The 23,108-nt window shown below is 50.2% G+C and overlaps 1 protein-coding gene across 1 annotated transcript in view; it reads right to left on the bottom strand.

Moving 5' to 3' along the window:
- rsrc1 (arginine/serine-rich coiled-coil 1) overlaps window positions 1-23,108 on the bottom strand; it is a 233,330-nt gene that overhangs the window by 162,021 nt on the left and 48,201 nt on the right. The window contains exon 5 of the mRNA XM_024444418.2: window positions 5,243-5,279. Coding sequence (XP_024300186.2) covers window positions 5,243-5,279 — 37 coding nt within the window. The remainder of the gene's footprint in view (window positions 1-5,242; window positions 5,280-23,108) is intronic.

Below are 23,108 nucleotides of genomic sequence, written 5' to 3'. Positions count from 1 at the left end.
CCAGCCTGTGAATAAACTGAGCTAACTAAGTGCTGATTGAGGCAGTAATCCTGATGAATCTGATGTTTTATGTATTGATTGATCTGACGCTTTTATCCACTTCTCCTCTTTAAGCAGCTGTGCATCTGGGCTGATTAGCACCAGTCAGCTCTCTCCCAGGACTAGTACACAGAGCCACGCTGTGTGTGCCTGTCACCTGGGACTCAAGCCTCTGTGTGTGTGTGTGTGTGGGGGGGGATTTGGATGGTGGCGTGTGCGCTTGCGAACACGCGTACACCCACACGTGTAAAAACAGAAACTAAGGCAGAGCACTGGGAGCAATTAACGTTGGCACTCTTCTCTCCTCATTCCTACTGATCACATTCATTCAGACAAAATAACACCACCACAAACTAAACCAAACAAATAAGACAAACCCCATACCACAGCACTAATTGCGAACCTAATTATTGCACCGGCTGCGACTGGTGGCGTAACAAAGCACGGCTCTGTCAAACACTGAGCATCTCTTCATCGCAAAGGAATCAAGGTGCACAGTAATATATTTTGTCTTAATATTCAAAACTGGAAATTAATTCTGATTTGGGCGGAGTGGTGTGTATTGATAAACAAAACCAGTGGGTACAAACAAAATGTTACTTTATGTGACAAGACAAGCAAGTATAGTGTCGAGAATCATTATACCATCTAAACCGCTGTGAAATATCTTTTCAATAACCAAAAATATTGTATTTTCATCTGTTTGAAGCTGGTGTACAAAACCACAAGTAAAAGATGCAAAAATAAAACTTAAGAACGGGAAGTATAGACATAGCGCACATAGAACAGATCTACCGCTTTTTAGACTTTCCATGAGAATGACATATCTATAACTCAGATGTCTATGTGAATCGGGTCGGGTTGTCCATAAAGTTACATATTGCAGCTTTAATTCTGAACTTAGATAGATGCAATACTAGTGAGGGGTTATAGGCCAAAAAATAACAGAAGATAGAAAATTTGTCCCCTTCATTGCCCTGGGCTTTGGGATTTCATTAGACCAGAGGGCGAAAGTCCTTAGACCAGAGGGCGAAAGTCCTTAGACCAGAGGGTGAAAGTCCTTGTAAATGAGGGAAAAAGTCCTTTGACTGGAGTGGGAAAAGTCCCTATAACAGAGGGAAAACGTGAATGCATGCATGCGTGTCGCCACTTATTAAATCAAATCAAATTTATTTATATAGCCCTTCGTACATCAGCTGATATCTCAAAGTGCTGTACAGAAACCCAGCCTAAAACCCCAAACAGCAAGCAATGCAGGTGTAGAAGCACGGTACCACTCCGCATACAACTTCCTGTCACTTAACACATTAAAAAAAACTGATGACTGTTGGGGATAAAGCAGACGTACATTCATCTCTTCTTTCATCACGGAGAGTCTCTTCTGATTCACTCTAAAGCCGGGATGGGCAACTCCAGTCCTCGGGGGCCGGAGTGGTCTCACACTTTTTCCCCATCCCTAGCAAGCCCAGCTGATTAAACTAATTGCATTCTAAACTGAAGATCATGATTAGTTAATTATTGGAGTCAGGTGTGTTAGCTGGGCCTGGGGAAAAAGAGTGACACAAACCAGGCCCCAGAGGACTGGAGTTGCCCATCCCTGCTCTAAAGAAAGGGAACAAGTACCACACGCATTCAAGATACGGCTTCCTATAGTGGTCCTCTTGCCCCAGCTAGATCTGGATGTGTTTCTGGCAGTGTTTGGAAGAAGACTGTGGATCCTGGTGGTTGGTTTGGTGTACTTGGGTGCATCATCTATAGCCTCTCGTAGGGCCTGAGTTGGTTCAGAGTTGAACCTCCACACAGAGCCCAGAAGACAACAAAGAGCTGAGGAAACAAGAGTTCAAAGGGCAAAGAGGCCCTTTATCTACTTCCCCAGAGTCAGATGAACTCGTGGATAGCATTTTTTATCTCTGCTTGCAGTGACTGGAAGTCTATGGGTATCTGCTATCATTTGACCCATATCCTTCAGAGAATTAGTTTTATCACTTGTTAAACAAAATCTCTTTCTCTCAGCAATTGTATTTGTATAAAATAATATAATGTTCCCATTTTGTTTTTGCGTACAATATAGCTAAGTATTTGTGTGATTTATTTTATACAGTCTTTTTGGTCATCTTTATGGAGGGTGCCAATCATTTTGGACATGACCATCTGCTCTTCTCTTAACAGTGATACATCTTGAGGGGAGGATAAATTGTTGTTTATGGGGGTACATTTAGAGGGGGGTGCCAAAGGGTGCTATAACACCAAACCCCCACCCCCTCACCAGGGGGACAGGATTTTATTTACTGTCATCTGTCCCGAATCGTAATCAGATACTTCCACACACCCCGGCTTTCCTGACGACTGGAGCACAATCTGCCCATGTACATAAACACCCACCATAAATAAGCCACACACATATTCAATATTCACATATATTTCAAATATCCAGCAGGAAATGGAACTGAAATACAGTTGCACATACAAGCAGTGATGATTAGTGTCTTAAAAATCAGGCTCTGGCATTAAAAGGTCAACTAAAACACAAACACTGTAGTATTGCTGGAGTTTGTTCACACACACACCACATACGATACTGTGGAGAAAACCTTTTTTATGGGTAACTCCAAAAACACGTGTGTGCGGCTGTGCGCACGCACGCAGGCACGCACAGACACCCCACACCCAAACACACACAGCCAGGCCGTGGCTGTCTCCTTCCCTGCCCTCTTGGGGGTGAGGTCCAGCTCACCATGGCCTCTGACCTCTGGGTCAGGGTCAAGAGGGAGTCTGACTGACCAACTGCTGAGAGCCCCCCCCAAAGACAGATTATCCTCCAGCATCTGGGGCTGGACTCTACAGGTCTGATTACCAGAGGCCTGACGTCCCACTGTGCTCTTATTGTGATCCTACTGTGGTCCCATTGTGGTCAATAAGCCGTTAGAGCTCTTCAAAGTAATGCCGTCATACGGGCAAACCACTCTGGTGGTCTAGAAAAAAAAGATAAGATACAGTTGGTGCTAATCGTGTGTGTGTGTGTGTGTGTGTGTGTGTGTGTGTGCGCGTGCATGTGTTTGTATGACATAGCGTTGCCTCTTGAAAACACAGAGATCTGTGAGGTCTATGCAGCCCAATCCATCAGCCATATAGCGGAGTTCTGTCCAGCCAAACCAACCAGAGACAGCCTGGTCTTTACATTAGGAAGATATAGCTAGCTACCTTCTGTTTACCTAAATGCGAAAGTGCCTACACAGACGCTGCATCCCAAATTGACCCTAATTCCCTATATAGTGCCCTACTTAACACTGCTTTTGACTAGGGCTCATAGGGAATCCCTGGTCAAAAGCAGTGCACTATAAAGTGAACAGGGTGCCATTTGGTGAACGACCATATTGATTCCTACTGTTTATGCATGTAATCTTCTTTTGAATAATTCACACAGTCCTTTTATAGAGTAGTAAATCAATGACCCCCCACACCTGCTCGTCCTCCTCTCTGCTGATTTTCCCGTTCAGTCAGAGGAGCGGGACTCATAACTTCTCACTGCAGAAGGTAAGGTGTAGAGGCAGGTGAAGGAAAACAGAGGATATTACCGATGAAGTCAATAAAATCTTCTTGGAGTTTAGTCCACCACCCTCTCCAGTCTATGTTACATGGTGTTGCCAACTGTTATCTTTCTCCATCTCTCCCTCACCGTCTATCCATCTCTCTCGCTTCCTCTTTTCTTCATCTCTCTCTCCCTCACCATCTCTCTCTCCCTCCCTCACCGTCTCACCCTCCCTCTCCCTCCCTCTCTCAATGTATCTCTCCCTCCTTTCTTCTCTCTCGAGCTAGTGTCCTCAACTGGTTGGGAGCACCATAAGGACAGACGTAAGGGCTGAGTGTCTGACACAACACCACAATAAGTACACAGACCATACACAAACTGTACACACCCAGACATGCACCATGAACCAACCAACAGAATTAGGGATGTGGCCTGTGTACTCCAAGCCTAGGCTAACCAGTTCGAATCACCTCTGACTAATTATTCTACCTTTCCTGTCTCCTCGTCACTGTACTATCACAAAACCATTAAAAAAAAAAAAATTTAAACACAAAGAATTAGGGAATATGTAAATTTGCATGGCTGAATTTGGGGGCACTTGAATATGATTAGCAATGCCGCTAAAGTTTGTTTGCTTCCCTAGATCATCTGTAAATCCTAGAATCTAGCTTTGGGGTCATCTGCTTTTGTGATGCTGGGGGTCGTTGAGAAAAAAAAACATTTACGTTTCATATTGTGGGTAATTTGCGTAGGATGGTGCCTTAAATGCGTGGTTTAGTATGCAGGGAGTTCAGGTGGTTTAGTATGCAGGGAGCACGGCTACTCTAGGATAAGGGAGTTGACTCTGACTGGCTTTACATCCAGAGTGCCATCACCCCCCTTGACCTATTTCTATTATTCATCCCACCATCATCAGGAAAATGGAGAAAAAAAAGGCACCTGGAATCTGATGTTCGTTCCCACCCAAAAAAGAGAGGAAAACCTTTTCACTTTGTTGCATGGCACTCTGACCCCGGTAATAGAGAGAGAACAGAAGAATCCCAGAGATGTTGGTCATAAAATTTTCAGAACCGTCCCAGGGGTCTTTTTCAGGGGGCCCGACTGACGCACCGGAGCGGCCCCGTGTATATACTTCATATGAGAGAGAGAGAGAGAAAGAGAAAACAGAGAAAAGAGAGAAAGTAGAGAGAGCGAGGGGAAGAGAGAAAATGATAGGTACCAAGGAAGTACTGCCAAAATATGTAAAACGCAGAGACATTCAATGAGATCACTGATGAAATGTGTAGAAAGGTACATTGGAGTATGTGTGTGTGTGTGTGAGAGTGAGAGGGGAGACCGAGTTAAATGTGCCTCATCAAGTCATCACCAACGTCAAGAGGGCAAAAAAATGTCAGTCTCTCTCCCCTCCCACACACATTTCAACCCCACATCAAAGAGTAATTTAAAACATAACAAAAAGACCAAGGGAGACCGAAAAAAAAACAGAGAAGGGTGGGGGGGGGACAACCAGAGGTCCTGGGGGAGTGACCCCCCCTACCTGACTACATCCCTCTCTCTCTCTGTCAGCTCGAGGTATTCAAAGCCCATTCCGATGCATGTTCATTTGGGATGCAGATATCAAAGATGGCTGTGAACAGCGAGGGGGATAGTGAGGGAGCAGGAATTAGAACTTACCAGATGTTCTAATGCTGCTTTGATGCAGGTGCTGTCCCTGCAACACAAGAACACATTTCCTCCTCGTTAAATAAAGTGTGGGCTACGACTCTTTAAATATAAAAAAGGGATCACACAAAAGCTACAACAGGCATGCGCACGCACGTGCACAGACACACACACAGAGCGAGAGACACACACGCGCACCCCACTCCTAACCCCCCCACCCACCCCTCAACCCCCTCTTTCCATCACCGGTGTAATGTTCATAATTGCTGTTTATCAAGGGGTGTTGTTCATTTGGTGTTTTAAAGGGAGAAGCATTTCAAAGGAGGCCTGTCTTTCTCTGTCAGAGACTGTGCTATCATTTCAATACAGAGTGTTAGAGAGGGAACACACACACACACAGGGAACAAACAATCGCTCTGGGCAACCAAAATGTGATACCATTAGGATAAAGATAATACTCTGTGTGTGTGTGTGCGCGCGTGTATTCTGAAGGTATAGTAATTGCTGTATAAGACATGATACTCAGCTGGTTACAGGTAACTTTCCATGAAATTGTCACTTTCCCCTGATCTCATCTGTTTGAACATTTACAGGCTATATTCTGGCCATTGAGCAAAGGCTCTTATCCAGAGCGACTTACAGTCAGTGCATTCGACTTAAGGTAGCTGTGTAAGACAACCACATATCATAGTCATAACAAGTCAACTTTCCTCAATAAAGTGGCTATCAGCGAAATCCGTGTGAGTAAGAAAATACAACTGCAAGTGAACAAGGGCAAGCACAAGTTAGCAAACACCCTACATCCAGTCAGAGAGGAAGAGACGAAGCGAGAGGTTTTACTCCGCCAAAAATCTGTCCACGAAGCACGGGATTTTTGTATGGAGGTCAACGACAGTGTCGAATTAGGTCATCGAAACAAATAAGCACTATTTTTCTACGTGAGGCTTATTTGATCGAATAGAAGTTCCATAATGGTTAGGTTGTTAGGAATGCACTGATATAAGTGGTATTTCGGCAACATACCCAATAACAACTTTATATTGGAGTTGTGCCCGTTGTCATAGAGATAGATAGAGGACTCATCATGGATATAACCCGTATAGCATGGACATTGAAATTCAGGGCTTCCACCATTTTAAAAGTAGTCAACTGGGTGGGTATTCCTATGAGATGGGAGCAATCAGCCAATGAAGAAGAACATTTACTACTTTAAAATGGACAAATCCTCAGTCGCACAGCCCATGCTGTCAAAGACACTATAATGGCACAGATACAAAGATGAGTGCTCTATCTACCTCTATGGCCTGTCTATCTCTATGCCTCCTCCTGCCTGACTTCCATCTATGAGAACATGTGTTTCCATTGTTGTGTGGTCACTCAAATATCTTGTCAATATAATAGACAATCTTTGATCTAATTCCCCCTATGCCGCTCTCAGTTCTCTATCAATATTACAGTCAGTGTCCCAAATGGCACCATACACCCTTTAAAATGCACGTCAAAAGTAGCGCACTATAAAGGGATAAGGGTGCCATTGGGATGCAACATGACCAAAATTGGTCCTGCGAGTGAGTGAGTGAGTCAGTATGTATGGAGCCTCCCCCTTTTGTGTCTCCCAGAAAGTCATCGACCAACACACACACACAGAGACAGAGACAGACAGAGTGAGTGAGTGTGTGTTGCCCTGACATTTCCTGAACTTTGCCATGCTAATAACCCTATCGCTACAGAAGGGAAAACGGTGTGCTTATTACCGAGGAATAATTAATAAAAATGTATGCATTATTATTATTATTATTATCAGTGAAGAGGCATCCACCGAATGGAGAGAGGGGGGGGGGAAACAGTCGATTTAAAAGAGCAAATTGGCAGTAAATAATAGATACATTTTTGGCACATTTCAAAATTGTAGCAGAGGAAATCAAAAGATCAAGAGAAAGCAAACAGTTCCCCCCTCCCTCTCCTCCCCCGCACTGCCCCCCTCTCTGCTGACAACCCATACGCTGGCCATGGCAGGCCTTTCGGTTTGTGTGCGTGCGTGCTCATGCGAGTGTGTGCACGTGTGAGAGAGAGAGAAAGAGAGCGAAAGACAGGGGGGGAGAGAGAGAGAGAGAGAGAGAGAGAGAGACAGAGAGGCTTATCGACAGACTTCAGCTCCTAATGTAGCCAGCAGCATCACAGTGTAAATCTACACCATTTCTAAAATTACCACTAGCTGTCTTGGCAGGGAAACTCAATCAAATCTCTCCTCTCTCTCTGCCACCCTGTTGCCCCCCCCATGTCCCTAACCACCTATCTCCTATTTATCACGATGGTACCCCGATACCACCCCCCCAAGTGGCACAAAGCTAATCTGCGATTTCTCATCTCCTCCACAACAAAAAGACAATTCAGTCGAGTTGTTCATTCCTGCACCAGTCACAGGCAGAGCCTGTATGTCAACACTTAAGAAAACCGTCATCTAGTTTTTATTACATTACATTGACCGTAACACACTGCCCGCATTTATTATACATGAGCTGCCTGGGAGGAAAGAAAAAGGCAGACATTTGTTACCAAGGTGACTGTGTGCTGTAATCCCCTAATGAAGCGCAATTAACGGGAAACAATTTTACATGGAGCAAGAGCTGGGGCCGCAGTTAAATTATGCTCCCACACTCTCATTGTCTTCCTACTCTCTCCTCGCTCTTTCCCCCTCCATATCTGTCCCTCTCTCTGTCTATCTACTGTATCTCGAGGCATAGTCTTTCTCTCCCTCCCCCTCTCCCTCTCAATGGCTAGTGCTGTCATGACTTCATCAATAACCCCCCATCCCAGGACCGAAGGGACAGCTCATTCCATTAGAGGCCTCTAGGCCAGAGGGAAACACAAGACAGGAGGATCATGTTATTGGCAAATGAATACAGAACAAGCAGTACACAGAGAGAGGAGGACTCACACAGGGCCCTTTAACACTCTCCATCTCTTTTTCTAAACATCATATTCTCTCTCTCTCTCATCAGGTCTGTAGGGACTCCTGGGCTTTTTCCTTCTCCTTCCCTCACCACTCCATCCATCCATCCCCGTCTCCCTCCATCTCTCTGCCTTCAACACGGCCGCATCGATTTCTGAATTAGGCCTGCAATATTAAATAATTAATATACTTGCCATGATTTATGTTTTGCATTAGCCCAATATTAGGTTATCAATCAAAATCCACTTGGTTTAATGTAATAATATTGAAAAAGTGTCAGGGGCTGTTCATCCAATTTGTATTTGAGGCAGCGCAGATAGTAATGTTGGTGTAACACAGGGAAGCCGAGATGGAAGTGGCTGGTTCTACATGCACAGGAGGCAAACTAGAGGAGAGAGAGAGAGAGAGAGAGAGAGAGAGAGGAAAAGAGAGAGAGAGAGAGGAAAAGAGAGAGAGAGAAAAAAGAGAGAGAGACAATAGAAAGAGAGACATGAGGAGGATGAGAAGGAAAGGAGACATAGGAGAGAAAGAAAGAGTGAGTGATGGAAAGACAGAGCGGGAGGTAAGAGTTGGCACTATGGACTCCACCCTGCACGAGCTCTGACAGGTCTCGAATGTTTCATAGTGGTTTGATTAATGTTATTTTAATAACGATCAGTGAGACATAGTGTAGGGGTGACCTTGTAACATCACCTCTCCTTTAGGTAAAACTAAATCAGGCACAAACACACCACCGTAACACACACACACACACAGTATGACATACTAGGGCTGCAAATTCCGGTACCTTTCTCATAATTCCCAGGTTTTCCAGAAATCCTGGTTCTTCAGTTATTTCTGGATAAGTTAATGGAATTTTGCAACACTGTGGGATACTAATAACATGCAGATATTCTTATATGGTTGAATAGCTTATTTATGAGCCCGTCTACATTAGTCGTGAGCCACACACAATAACTACGCTGAACAAAAATATAAAACGCAACAACTTCAATGATTTTACTGAGTTACGGTTCAAAACAGTAATTGAAATTGAAATGAATTCATTAGGGCCTAACCTATGGATTTCACATGACTGGGAATACAGATATGCATCTGTTTGTCACAGATACAGTACCTTAAGAAAAAGTTGGGGTATGGATCAGAATACCAGTCAATATCTGGTTTGGCCACCATTTGCCTCATGCAGTGTGACCCATCTCCTTCACATAGATCAGGCTGTTGACTGTGGTCTGTGGAATGTTGTGCCACTCTTCAATGGCTGTGCGAAGTAACTGGATATTGGTGGGAACTGGAACACGCTGTCGTACACGTCGATCTAGAGCATCCAAAACATGCTCAACGGGTGACATGTCTGGTGAGTACGCAGGCCATGGAAGAAACAGGGACATTTTCAGATTCCAGGATTCGTGCACAGATCCTTGCGACAGATCCTTGTCATGCTGAAACATGAGGTTATGGCATCCGATGAATGGCATGAAAATGGGCCTCAGGATCTCGTCACGCATCTCTGTGAATTCAAATGGCCATCGATAAAATGCCATTGTGTAGCTTATGCCTGCCCATACCATAACCCCACCATGGGGCACTCTGTTCACAACGTTGACATCAGCAAACCACTCACCCACACGACGCCATATACTCTGTCTGCCATCTGTCCGGTACAATTGAAACCGGGATTCATCCGTGAAGAGCACACTTCTCCAGCTTGCCAGTGGACATCGAAGGTGAGCATTTGCCCACTTCAGTCAGTTAAGACACCGAACCGCCAAATTGGGCAACCACGGCAACCACGCAAAATCAGTAAACCAACAGCATCAAAGGAAAGGAACAAATAAATAAATCAAATAAAACTTGGTCCTGTGTTTGTTTCCGTAAAAAGTGTAATTATTTTTTCCCTACTTAATGAAGTAAAAGAGGACAAACAAGTTAACGCATTAGAAAGAGCTCCATTTAATGCTCGGCCCTTTTGCTGTCGGTCAATATTAGCAAATTGCAGATGTCGGGTGTATTCATCAGCTGGAGGGAGAGAGGGATGACGAGGAGTCTGTCTGGGGGATGAGAGGCTGAAGATCTGTCTAACATGCAGACCACACCACTCGCGTTGCGTGCGTTGCAAAAGAAATGTACACATACATGTTATTCAATCATTGCGCGCGCGCTGCTCGCGCCAACTATCGTCTGCGTAGCCGTGCGCTAAAATAGCCTTCTATTTGTGAAGCTTGACGCGCTGCAAGTCCCGCCTGATCCATCTCCTCATTGGTCTTTAGGTGCATATACCCACGTGGGTGATTGAAAGATGAACTGAGGTCCACACTCCAGTCAGTGGTGATAATGCACCTTAAAGTTGGTTGCCAACAAGTTAAATAAATACATATATAAATAAATATGTCCAAAGAAGAAGAAGAAGCCTGAAGGAAGAGAGATTACTAGAAACAAACTCGGTTTATTGTGCATTTCAGTTAAAATAACCCAATGTTTATATCCCAGGACAAATTAGCTAGCAACAGCAAGCTAGCTAGCTAAATTACCATAAATGTTTCATTCTTTTCGACCTGTCCCCAAATTAATATAGTTGGTTCAGAGTTCGTTTTGATATTTCAACTTGTGGTCCTGATCGCGTCTGGTGTGGGTGGACAAAATCAACATGCGAGCGATAGAGCAGGTGGATAGAGCTGGTTGTCAGCAACATTAGCCCACATCTACATATCTCGCTCCATCTACCTTGCTCACCCTCTCTCTACCCCATCTACCTTGTTCGCCCTCTCTCTCCCCCATCTACCTTGCTCTCCCTCTCCCCATCTACCTCGCTCTCCCTCTCCCCATCTACCTCACTCTCCCTCTCTCCTCCATCTACCTCGCACTCCCCATCTACCTCGCACTCCCCATCGACCTCGCTCTCCCCATCGACCTCGCTCTCCCCATCGACCTCGCTCTCCCCATCGACCTCGCTCTCCCCATCGACCTCGCTCTCCCCATCGACCTCGCTCTCCCCATCGACCTCGCTCTCCCCATCGACCTCGCTCTCCCCATCGACCTCGCTCTCCCCATCGACCTCGCTCTCCCTCTCTCTCTCTCCCCATCGACCTCGCTCTCCCTCTCTCTCCCCATCGACCTCGCTCTCCCCATCGACCTCTCTCTCCCCATCTCTCGCTCCCCTCTCTCCCCATCGACCTCGCTCTCCCTCTCTCCCCATCGACCTCGCTCTCCCTCTCTCTCCCCATCTACCTCGCTCTCCCTCTCTCTCCCCATCTACCTCGCTCTCCCTCTCTCTCCCCATCTACCTCGCTCTCCCTCTCTCTCCCCATCTCCCTCGCTCTCCCCATCTCCCTCCTCTACCTCGCTCTCCCTCTCTCTCCCCATCTACCTCGCTCTCCCGACCTACCTCGCTCTCCCCATCTACCTCGCTCTCCCCACCTACCTCGCTCTCCCCATCCTACCTCGCTCTCCCCACCTACCTCCTCTCCCCATCTACCTCGCTCTCCCCCATCTACCTCGCTCTCCCCTACCTCTCCCCATCTACCTGGCTCTCCCCCCCATCTACCTCGCTCTCCCCATCTACCTCGCTCTCCCTCTCTCTCCCCATGTACCTCCCCATGTACCTCGCTCTCCCTCCCCATGTACCTCGCTCTCCCTCTCCATGTACCTCGCTCTCCCTCCCCATCTACCTCACTCTCCCTCCCCATCTACCTCGCTCTCCCTCCCCATCTACCTCGCTCTCCCTCCCCATCTACCTCGCTCTCCCTCCCCATCTACCTCGCTCTCCCTCCCCATCTACCTCGCTCTCCCTCCCCATCTACCTCGCTCTCCCTCCCCATCTACCTCGCTCACCCCATCTACCTCGCTCACCCCCATCTACCTCGCTCTCCCTCCCCATCTACCTCGCTCTCCCTCCCCATCTACCACGCTCTCCCTCACCCCATCTATCCCATCTACCTCACTCTCCCCCCCATCTACCTCGCTATCCCTCCCCATCTACCTCGCTCTCCCTCTCCTCCCCAACTACCTCGCTCTCCCTCCCCATCTACCTCGCTCTCCCTCTCCTCCCCATCTACCTCGCTCTCCCTCTCTCTCCCCATCTACCTCGCTCTCCCTCTCCTCCCCATCTACCTCGCTCTCCCTCTCCTCCCCATCTACCTCGCTCTCCCTCTCTCTCCCCATCTACCTCGCTCTCCCTCTCTCTCCCCATCTACCTCGCTCTCCCTCTCTCCCCCATCTACCTCGCTCTCCTCCCCATCTACCTTGCTCTCCCTCTACCTCGCTCTCCCATCTACCTCGCTCTCCCGCTCTCTCCCCATCTACCTCGCTCTCCTCTCCTCCCCATCTACCTCGCTCTCCCTCTCCTCCCCATCTACCTCGCTCTACCTCTCCCTCCCCATGTACCTCGCTCTCCCTCCCCCCCATGTACCTCGCTCTCCCTCCCCATCTACCTCGCTCCCCTCGCTCACCCCATCTACCTCGCTCACCCCATCTACCTCGCTCACCCCCATCTACCTCGCTCTCCCTCCCCATCTACCTCGCTCTCCCTCCCCATCTACCTCGCTCCCCCTCGCTCACCCCATCTACCTCGCTCACCCCCCCATCTACCTCGCTCTCCCTCCCCATCTACCTCGCTCTCCCTCCCCATCTACCTCTACGCTCTCCCTCCCCCCATCTACCTCGCTCCCCCTCGCTCACCCCATCTACCTCGCTCACCCCCATCTACCTCGCTCTCCCTCCCCCCATCTACCTCGCTCTCCCTCCCCATCTACCTCGCTCTCCCTCTCCTCCCCATCTACCTCGCTCTCCTCCCCATCTACCTTGCTCTCCCTCTCCTCCCCATCTACCTCGCTCTCCCTCTCCTCCCCATCTACCTCGCTCTCCTCCCCATCTACCTTGCTCTCCCTCTACCTCGCTCTCCCATCTACCTCGCTCCCCGCTCTCTCCCCATCTACCTCCCTCTCCATCTACCTTGCTCTCCCATCTACCTCGCTCTCCCGCTCTCTCCCCATCTACCTTGCTCTCCCTCTACCTTGCTCTCCCATCTACCTCGCTCTCCCGCTCTCTCCCCATCTACCTCCCTCTCCTCCCCCATCTACCTCGCTCTCCCTCTCCTCCCCATCTACCTCTCCTCCCCACTACCTCGCTCTCCCTCTCCTCCCCATCTACCTTGCTCTCCCTCTACCTTGCTCTCCCTCTACCTTGCTCTCTCTCCCCATCTACCTCGCTCTCCCTCTCTCTCCCCATCTACCTCGCTCTCCCTCTCCTCCCCATCTACCTCGCTCTCCCTCTCCTCCCCATCTACCTTGCTCTCCCTCTACCTTGCTCTCCCTCTACCTTGCTCTCCCTCTACCTTGCTCTCCCTCTACCTTGCTCTCTCTCTACCTTGCTCTCTCTCCCCATCTACCTCGCTCTCCCTCTCTCTCCCCATCTACCTCGCTCTCCCTCTCTCTCCCCATCTACCTCGCTCTCCCTCTCTCTCCCCATCTACCTCGCTCTCCCTCTCTCTCCCCATCTGCCTCGCTCTCCCTCTCTCTCCCCATCGGCCTCGCTCTCCCTCTCTCTCCCCATCGGCTCTCGCTCTCCCTCCCCATCTACCTCTCCCCCCCATCGGCCTCGCTCTCCCTCTCCCTCGCCATCGGCTCTCGCTCTCGCTCTCCTCCCCATCGGCCTCGCTCTCCCTCTCCCCCCATCGGCCTCGCTCTCCCTCTCTCCCCCATCGGCCTCGCTCTCCCTCTCCCCCCATCGGCCTCGCTCTCCCATCTCTCCCCATCGGCCTCGCTCTCCCCATCTACCTCGCTCTCCCCATCTACCTCTACCTCGCTCTCCCTCCCCATCTACCTCGCTCTCCCTCCCCATCTACCTCGCTCTCCCTCTCTCCCCCCCATCTACCTCGCTCTCCCTCTCTCCCCCCCATCTACCTCGCTCTCCCTCCCCATCTACCTCGCTCTCCCTCCCCATCTACCTCGCTCTCCCTCTCTCCCCATCTACCTCGCTCTCCCTCTCCCCCATCTACCTCGCTCTCCCTCTCTCCCCATCTACCTCGCTCTCCCTCTCTCCCCATCTACCTCGCTCTCCCTCTCTCCCCATCTACCTCGCTCTCCCTCCCCATCTACCTCGCTCTCCCTCCCCCCCCATCTACCTCGCTCTCCCTCTCTCCCCATCTACCTCGCCATCTACCTCGCTCTCCCTCACTCTCCCCCCCCCCATCTACCTCGCTCTCCCTCTCCATCTACCTCACTCTCCCTCTCCCTCCCCATCTACCTCGCTCTCCCTCTCCTCCCCATCTACCTCGCTCTCCCTCTCTCCCCATCTCCCTCATCTACCTCGCTCTCCCTCTCTCTCCCCATCGGCCTCGCTCTCCCTCTCTCTCCCCATCGGCCTCGCTCTCCCTCTCTCTCCCCATCGGCCTCGCTCTCCCTCTCTCTCCCCATCGGCCTCGCTCTCCCTCTCCCTCCCCATCGGCCTCGCTCTCGCTCTCCCCATCGGCCTCGCTCTCGCTCTCCCCATCGGCCTCGCTCTCGCTCTCCCCATCGGCCTCGCTCTCGCTCTCCCCATCGGCCTCGCTCTCGCTCTCCCCATCGGCCTCGCTCTCCCCATCGGCCTCGCTCTCCCATTCCTCCCCATCTACCTTGCTCTCCCTCTCTACCTTGCTCTCCCATCTACCTCGCTCTCCCATCTACCTCGCTCTCCCTCTCTCTCCCCATCTACCTCCCTCTCCTCCCCATCTACCTCGCTCTCCCTCTCCTCCCCATCTACCTCGCTCTCCCTCTCCTCCCCATCTACCTCGCTCTCCCTCTCCTCCCCATCTACCTCGCTCTCCCTCTCTACTCCCCATCTACCTTGCTCTCCCTCTACCTTGCTCTCCCTCTACCTTGCTCTCTCTCCCCATCTACCTCGCTCTCCCTCCCCATCTACCTCGCTCTCCCTCCCCATCTACCTCGCTCTCCCTCCCCCCCATCTACCTCGCTCTCCCTCCCCATCTACCTCGCTCTCCCTCCCCCCATCTACCTCGCTCTCCCCCCCCCATCTACCTCGCTCTCCCCCATCTACCTCGCTCTCCCCCCCCATCTACCTCGCTCTCTCTCACTCTCCCCCATCTACCTCGCTCTCCCTCTCTCCTCCATCTACCTCGCTTCCCCCATCTACCTCGCTCTCCCTCTCCCCCCATCTACCTCGCTCTCCCTCTCTCTCCCCATCTACCTCGCTCTCCTACTCTCCCCCATCTACCTTGCTCTACCTCACTCTCCCCCATCTACCTCGCTCTCCCTCTCTCCCCCATCCCCATCTACCTCGCCCTCCCTCCCCCCCATCTACCTCGCTCTCCCCTCTCCCCCATCTACCTCGCTCTCCCTCTCTCCCCCATCTACCTCGCTCTCCCTCTCTCCCCCATCTACCTCGCTCTCCCCTCTCTCCCCATCTACCTCGCTCTCCCTCTCTCTCCCCCATCTACCTCGCTCTCCTCTCTCCCCCCATCTACCTCGCTCTCCCTCTCTCCCCCATCTACCTCGCTCTTCCGCTCTCCCCCCATCTACCTCGCTCTCCCTCTTCTCCCCCATCTACCTCGCTCTCCCTCTTCTCCCCATCTACCTCGCTCTCCCTCTTCTCCCCATCTACCTCGCTCCATCCCTCTTCTCCCCATCTACCTCGCTCTCCCTCTTCTCCCCATCTACCTCGCTCTCCCTCTTCTCCCCATCTACCTCGCTCTCCCTCCCCCATCTACCTCGCTCTCCCTCCCCATCTACCTCGCTCTCCCTCCCCATCTACCTCGCTCTCCCTCCCCATCTACCTCGCTCTCCCTCCCCATCTACCTCGCTCTCCCTCCCCATCTACCTCGCTCTCCCTCCCCCCCCATCTACCTCGCTCTCCCTCCCCCCATCTACCTCGCTCTCCCTCTCTCCCCCTTCTACCTCGCTCTCCCCATCTCTCCCCCTTCTACCTCGCTCTCCCTCTCTCCCCCTCTACCTCGCTCTCCCTCTCTCCCCCCCCCATCTACCTCGCTCTCCCTCTCTCCCCATCTACCTCGATCTCCCATCTACCTCGCTCTCCCTCATCTACCTCGCTCTCCCTCTTCTCCCCATCTACCTCGCTCTCCCTCTCATCTACCTCGCTCTCCCTCTCTCCCATCTACCTCGCTCTCATCTCTCCTCCCCATCTACCTCGCTCTCCCTCTCCCCCCATCTACCTCGCTCTCCCTCTCTCTCCCCATCTACCTCGTTCTCCCTCTCCCCCCATCTACCTCGCTCTCCCATCTACCTCGCTCTCTCTCTCCCCATCTACCTCACTCTCCCTCTCTCCCCATCTACCTCGCTCTCCCTCTTCTCCCCCCTCCCCATCTACCTCGCTCTCCCTCTTCTCCCCCATCTACCTCGCTCTCCCCATCTACCTCGCTCTCCCTCTCTCCCCCATCTACCTCGCTCTCCCTCTTCTCCCCCATCTACCTCGCTCTCCCTCTCTCCCCATCTACCTCGCTCTCCCTCTCTCTCCCATCTACCTCGCTCTCCCTCTCCTCCCCATCTACCTCGCTCCCTCCCCCCCATCTCTACCTCGCTCTCCTCTCTCCCCATCTACTCTCCCATCTACCTCGCTCTCCCTCTCTCCCCCATCTACCTCTCTCTCCCTCTCCCTCTCTCCCCCATCTACCTCGCTCTCCCTCTCTCTCCATCTACCTCGCTCTCCCTCTTCCCCATCTACCTCTCCATCTACCTCGCTCCCTCTCCCATCTACCTCGCTCCCCCATCTACCTCGCTCTCTCTCTCCCTCCCTTATCTACCTCGCTCCCTCCCTCTACCTCTCCCCCTCTCTCCCCCATCTACCTCGCTCTCCCTCTCTCCCCCATCTACCTCGCTCTCCCTCTCCCCCATCTACCTCGCTCTCCCTCTCTCCCCATCTACCTCGCTCTCCCTCTCTCCCCCATCTACCTCCCTCTCCCCCCCATCTACCTCGCTCTCCCTCTCTCCCCATCTACCTCGCTCTCCCTCTCTCCCCCATCTACCTCGCTCTCCCTCTCTCCCCATCTACCTCGCTCTCCCTCTCTCCCCATCTACCTCGCTCTCCCTCTCTCCCCCATCTACCTCGCTCTCCCTCTTCCCCCATCTACCTCGCTCTCCCCCCATCTACCTCCCATCTACCTCTCTCCCCCATCTACCTCGCTCTCCCTCTTCTCCCCATCTACCTCGCTCTCCCTCTCTCTCCCCATCTACCTTGCTCTCCCTCTACCTTGCTCTCCCTCTACCTTGCTCTCCCTCTCTCTCTCCATTTACCTTGCTCTCCCTCTCTCCCCCATTTACCCTGCTCTCCTCTCTCTCCCCATTTACCTCTCTCCCCATCTACCCCCCCATCTACCTCGCTCTCCCCATCTACCTCGCTCTCCCCCCCTACCTCGCTCTCCCCATCTACCTCGCTCTCCCCATCTACCTCTACTCCCCCATCTACCTCTCCCCCCCATCTACCTCGCTCTCCCCCATCTACCTCGCTCTCCCCCATCTACCTCGCTCTCCTCTGTCACGTATTCCCTCTCATTGACCTGGCGGAGATGAATACCTTGAGTCAGAGTGAATGAAGGCAACAGAGGGACTTGAGGTGCAAAGGAAGGAAAGCCATTGGATTTTCCAGAGGGGTAACAGAGGCATCCATTAGTTCAGTGCTCATCTGTGTAAAGACATCATGTATTAGGAGGACAGCTTGGATCATATGAGGACATCACGTATTAGGAAGGCAAAACGCATCATACGGACACCCATGTATTACAAGGACAGTGCACACCCCTCGCAACTAACCAAACAGTAGAAAGCTAAGCCACACACACACCTGTATAGCTGATTCAAAGCTCTGTAGAAGTTTGTTCATGCTTCGTACACACTCTCCCCTCACCATGAGTTAAACACTACACAACCCACCACACAGAGTAACCACAAGGTACCAATGTATCACCAAGCAAGGCATAAAAGCAATAAACTTGTCACCACAAGACGGGGTACCCTCCACGAAGGCAGACGCAGAGAGACAGCTCCTAGAAAATGAATCGGGGGTGGGTAAGATGACTGCTGTCGAATATCAGAGGAAAGAGAGATATTGTTAGGCACCTGATTAACAGATGTTGGGAATGTGTGTTAAAGGAGAGAGACAGAAAGAAAGTAAGAGAAAGAAAGAATGAGAGAGAGGGAGAGAACGAGAGGGAGCGAAAGCGTGAAAAAGGTTGACAGACAGAAAAAGACAGAGGAGTGGGTGACGGTATGTAGGAGAAGTCATCATATTATCAGTCAGGGTGACGTCACACCTCATCAACCAAGCATGTCATTGAGCATTCATATGTTGTTAGACACCTGATAAACACGGCGGGAATGTTTAGAGAGAGAGAGAGAGAGAGAGAGACGGAGAGGAGGCTTATCCAACCGAAGCAGGGTCCACTGATCAACACCCTCCTCACATTCAAGTAGTCTGATGCCGGTGGCGGCAGCATGTTGGTGAATTAACGGTGTCTGTGTGCGTTTGTGCGTGCATGTGGTTTGAACGGAATACAGTGACTAGAGGAGGTACTAGGCTGCCACTGTACAATAAGATATGAACGACTCTGCTCTCAATACCTGATTGTCATCTCCATAGCTCCGCTTGAATAGGTCCCCACCAATTTAAATTGTACTCCTGTGCGTATACACAGAGAGATAGTAGCTCTTAGTTGTACAACTGACTAGGTATCCCACTCCTGTTTAAACTGTTAAGAAGATAGGGGAAGGAGGAAGGGATGGTGGGGCTAAGGTAATGAATGGTAGGGCCGGAGCAGGGGCCGTCACTTGTTCCCCTCTACAATGGAAGCACAGACAAAAGTCAGGGGGAGCGTCCCAAATGGCACCACATTCCCTTTATAGGGCACTACTTCTGACCAGAGGCCTATGAGTCCTGGTCAAAAGTAGTGCACTATATAGGGAATATGGTTCTATTTGGGACTCACTTAATGTTTTTAAATCAGATCAGTGTACCCCCACCCCCCTGACACAGAGTTACACCTCCTCTCTCCAAGCTCACTGGACACAATGTACTTCTCTTAGCAACAACAACAAAGCATCATCCCCAAAATAACTCCATTAAAAGTGGGATAACCCATTCTCCACTTTAGGTTGCTCCCAAAAAAGAGTGTTAAGTTACCCAATAAATTACTGGGAGGTTATACATATGTGACTGTGAGTATGTGAGTATGTGACTGTGTCTGTTTTGACTGTTTGACTGTCTGTTTTTTTTATAGCTTACAGTTGAAAAAAATGATACCAATATAATTTGTTTGAGTTATTGATTAATTGAGTGAATGAGTGAGTGACGAGTTAACAGTAAGAGTTAGAGGGAGTTATGAGAGGGCGTTTAAGAGTGAGCAGGTCAGTGAGAGGGTTTAGAGAGAGCGTTACCAGGGGAGACCTGACAGTCCACTCAGGTAATGTCTGATAGTTCACAGCACATTAATAGTTCAGCGAGATGAGGGGAGTGCTGCTTAATAATAAAGCAGGATCATAGCCTTATGACAACTGCTCCAGGGTCAAACTGGTCACCTTCATCATCACCGTTGTCATTATCACTATCCTTCTCGTCGTCATCATCGTCGTCAATATCGCCATCATTCTCATCATCTATACTAGCATCTCATCTCTCGTAAGTTTCTCAATACACTCCCTTCTAATCACTACCTGTAAGTGTAACTGAGGCACTGGTGAGGCACTGGTGGATCATAGAACACAGTATAGACAAGGAAGTCTATCCGAATGAATGACGCAGGAGGCTAGTGTTTCCCTGTCCCTCTTCCTCTTTCCCTCTCCCTTCGGAAAGTATTCAGAACTCTGAGGCACAGATCTGGGGAAGGGTACCAAAACATTTCTGCAGCATTGAAGGTCCCCAAGAACACAGCGGCCTTCATCATTCTTAAATGGAAGAAGTTTGGAACCCCCCAAGACTCTTCCTAGAGCTGGCCACCCGGTCAAACTGAACAATCGGGGGAGAAGGGCCTTGGTCAGGGAGGTGACCAAGAACCTAATTTTCACTCTAACAGAGTGACAATCTCTGTGTAGATAGGAGAACCTTCCAGAAGGACGAAACCACTCCTCAGTCAACTTGGAGTTTGCCAAAAGGCACCTAAAGACTCTCAGACCATGAGAAACTAGATTCTCTGCTCTGATGAAACCAAGATTGAACTCTTTGGCCTGAATACAAATTGTCACGTCTGGAGGAAACATGGCACTATCCCTACGTTTCAGCATGGTGGTGGCAGCATCATGCTGTGGGAATGTTGTTCAGCAGCAGGGACTGGGAGACTAGTCAGGATCAAGGCAAAGATGAACGGAGCAAAGTATAGAGAGATCCTTGATGAAAGCGCTCTGGAGCAGGTTCAGGACCTCAGACTGGGGTGAAAGTTCACCTTCCAACAGGACAACGACCCTAAGCACACAACCAAGACAAAGCAGGAGTGGCTTCGGGGGAAAGTCTCTGAATGTCATTGAGAGGCCCAGCCAGAGATCGGACTTGAACCCAATCAAACATCTCTGGAGAGACGCGAAAATGCTTTGCAGCAATGCTCCCCATCCAACCTGACAGAAGTTTTTATTTCTCCACAATTTTGTGGTATCCAATTGGTAGTTACAGTCTTGTCTCAAACTCCCGTACAAACTCGGGAGAGGAAGGTCGAGAGCTGTGCATCCTCTGAAACACAACCCAACCAAGCCGCAATGCTTCTTGACACAATGCCCACTTAACCCTGAAGCCAGCCGCAACAATGTGTTTCGGAGGAAACACCGCACACCTGATGACTAAGTCAGTGTGCACTGCGCCCGGCCCGCCACAGGAGTCGCTTGCGCACGATAGGACAAGCACATCCCTGCCGGCCAAACCCACCCCTAACCCGGGGGGACGCTGGGCCTATTGTGAGCCGCCCCATGGGTCTCCTGGTCGCGGTCGGCTGCAACAGGGCCTGGACTCGAACCCAGAGTTTCTAGTATTAGACCAATTTTTTATTTTTAGTAAATTAGCATAGAATAAGGCTGTAACGTAACAAAATGTGGAAAAAGTCAAGCGGTCTGAATACTTTCCGAATGCACTGTAGGAGACCATCACAGTCACAGTGGAGCCCCATTGAAAAGCCACTGTGTCACACACATACTGCACAATAATCTGGAGGCGAAAGAAGCGCACACCTGTTTAGGCGAAGTGCTGGCCAGCAGTCACGGGTGTCTGTAATCATGGCCAGGCGTGGCTTGATATCATTGGTTAATTGACAGATATAAATAGAACATATAAAAACATAAATGGATAGCATACGAACACAGACACAATTTGGTCCAGAAACATTTACAATGAATAGCAAAATCACAAGATACATTCTATTTATATCTGTAAATGAATCAATGATATCAAGCCACACCGGGCCGTGATTACAGACCCCCGTGTGTGTCCTTTGACACTATATAAACCAGTGACCCGCAGTGTTCGTCATTATACCCTGATGAAGACAGCTTGTCTACCAAAGCGTTGGTTATTAGGTTATTCAGTTACTGCATCTGAGCTTCTAGAGTGTGCGGCTCTCCTTTTCTCTTACACAAATACTGAACACCTGAGATGGGGGCAGCCACTGATTAAACACTCAACCCTAGACCGAATCACACATTATTCACCCCAGGCCACGGAGCCACAGAGAGAATAGACCCAGGCATCAAGACTCCTTTACTACATCAGTCCATTGGCTCCATCTCACTGGTGCTGGATGGAGTTTCAATATAAAGCTATGTTTTATAGAAATTCACTTTTTTTAAAGGAAAGGATGGGGAGAAGGAAGCAGGAAGGACAAAGAGCAAAAAAGACAAGATAGGAGGAAGAGCGAGAGAGAGCGAGAGCGCGAGAGAGAGAGAGAGAGAGAGAGAAAGCGCGCAATCAATCCCCTCCCTGGTTCCTTCAATAGCCAGAGTCCTTTTCATGTCGCCTCAATTAGAAACTTTGCCTAATCAGGAAAAAAAACTCCCTATTATGGAATGAGAAACAATGCCACTCTCTCCCTCCCAAACATTTTGTCCTCCCTCCAAAAAACTACTCCATAGATTGAAAACACTTTTCGTACACAAAGAAGAACGCGCATGGTGAAGAGGAGCGGAGGGGATGCTTCGTCGTATTGAAATCACATGTGGAAATATTTTGGCTTGCATAAGTCGCAGACCCCAAAAACTGATGGGGAACAATGGTGCACCGAGCACAGCATCTGTCGTGGCAGAATATAAAAAGATTATCTTGGCAAAAAAAAGGAAGAAGGGAAAAAAGAAAAAGGAGGGAAGGAAGGAGTGGAGGATGAGGACTCTAATTCATTAGTAAACCAGGCCCCACTGTTCGGCTTCTATTTCAGGCTGCCGGTGAGTGCCAGGAGTTAACAAGTAATCAGTTTCAATCCTTCTCTTCAATTGTACACTACGCCCTCATATGACTCTACAGGGGCAGAGGGGGGAATAGCAATCTGCTGAGGCAGCATACGCACGCAAATATCTTAACGCACAGACAGACACACAGCTTAACACACACAAACACAAACCTTGACATGCGAACACACACAGGCCTAGTATGTACTGTACAATACACACTGACACGCACACACGCACACACACACACACGATGGAGACAACGTGACAAAAGGAGGCAACAGATAAAGAAAACATCAACTGGGAGCTGAAAGGATGTGACGGTGTGGATGTAGAAGAGAAAGAGGAGGTCCCTCAACAGAGGTGTTCTTGGCCTGGTGTCTGCTTGGGGCCGTTGCCTGAGAGGCTGTGTTGATGACTATTGCCGAGTCCATTGTTCTCGCTCTCTGACTCTCTCGTCTCTTTCTTTCTTCCTCCCTAACTCTGTCTCTTTCGGTCTTTCTTTCTCTCTCTCCCTCCTGACCTGTGCAGGCCCGAGGCCCTCTGGGGGCCCTTGTCGAGGAGCGTT

The sequence above is a fragment of the Oncorhynchus tshawytscha genome, linkage group LG14, assembly GCF_018296145.1.
Source record: "Oncorhynchus tshawytscha isolate Ot180627B linkage group LG14, Otsh_v2.0, whole genome shotgun sequence".
Lineage (NCBI taxonomy): Eukaryota > Metazoa > Chordata > Actinopteri > Salmoniformes > Salmonidae > Oncorhynchus > Oncorhynchus tshawytscha.
This window is presented reverse-complemented; position numbering and strand designations above follow the sequence as displayed.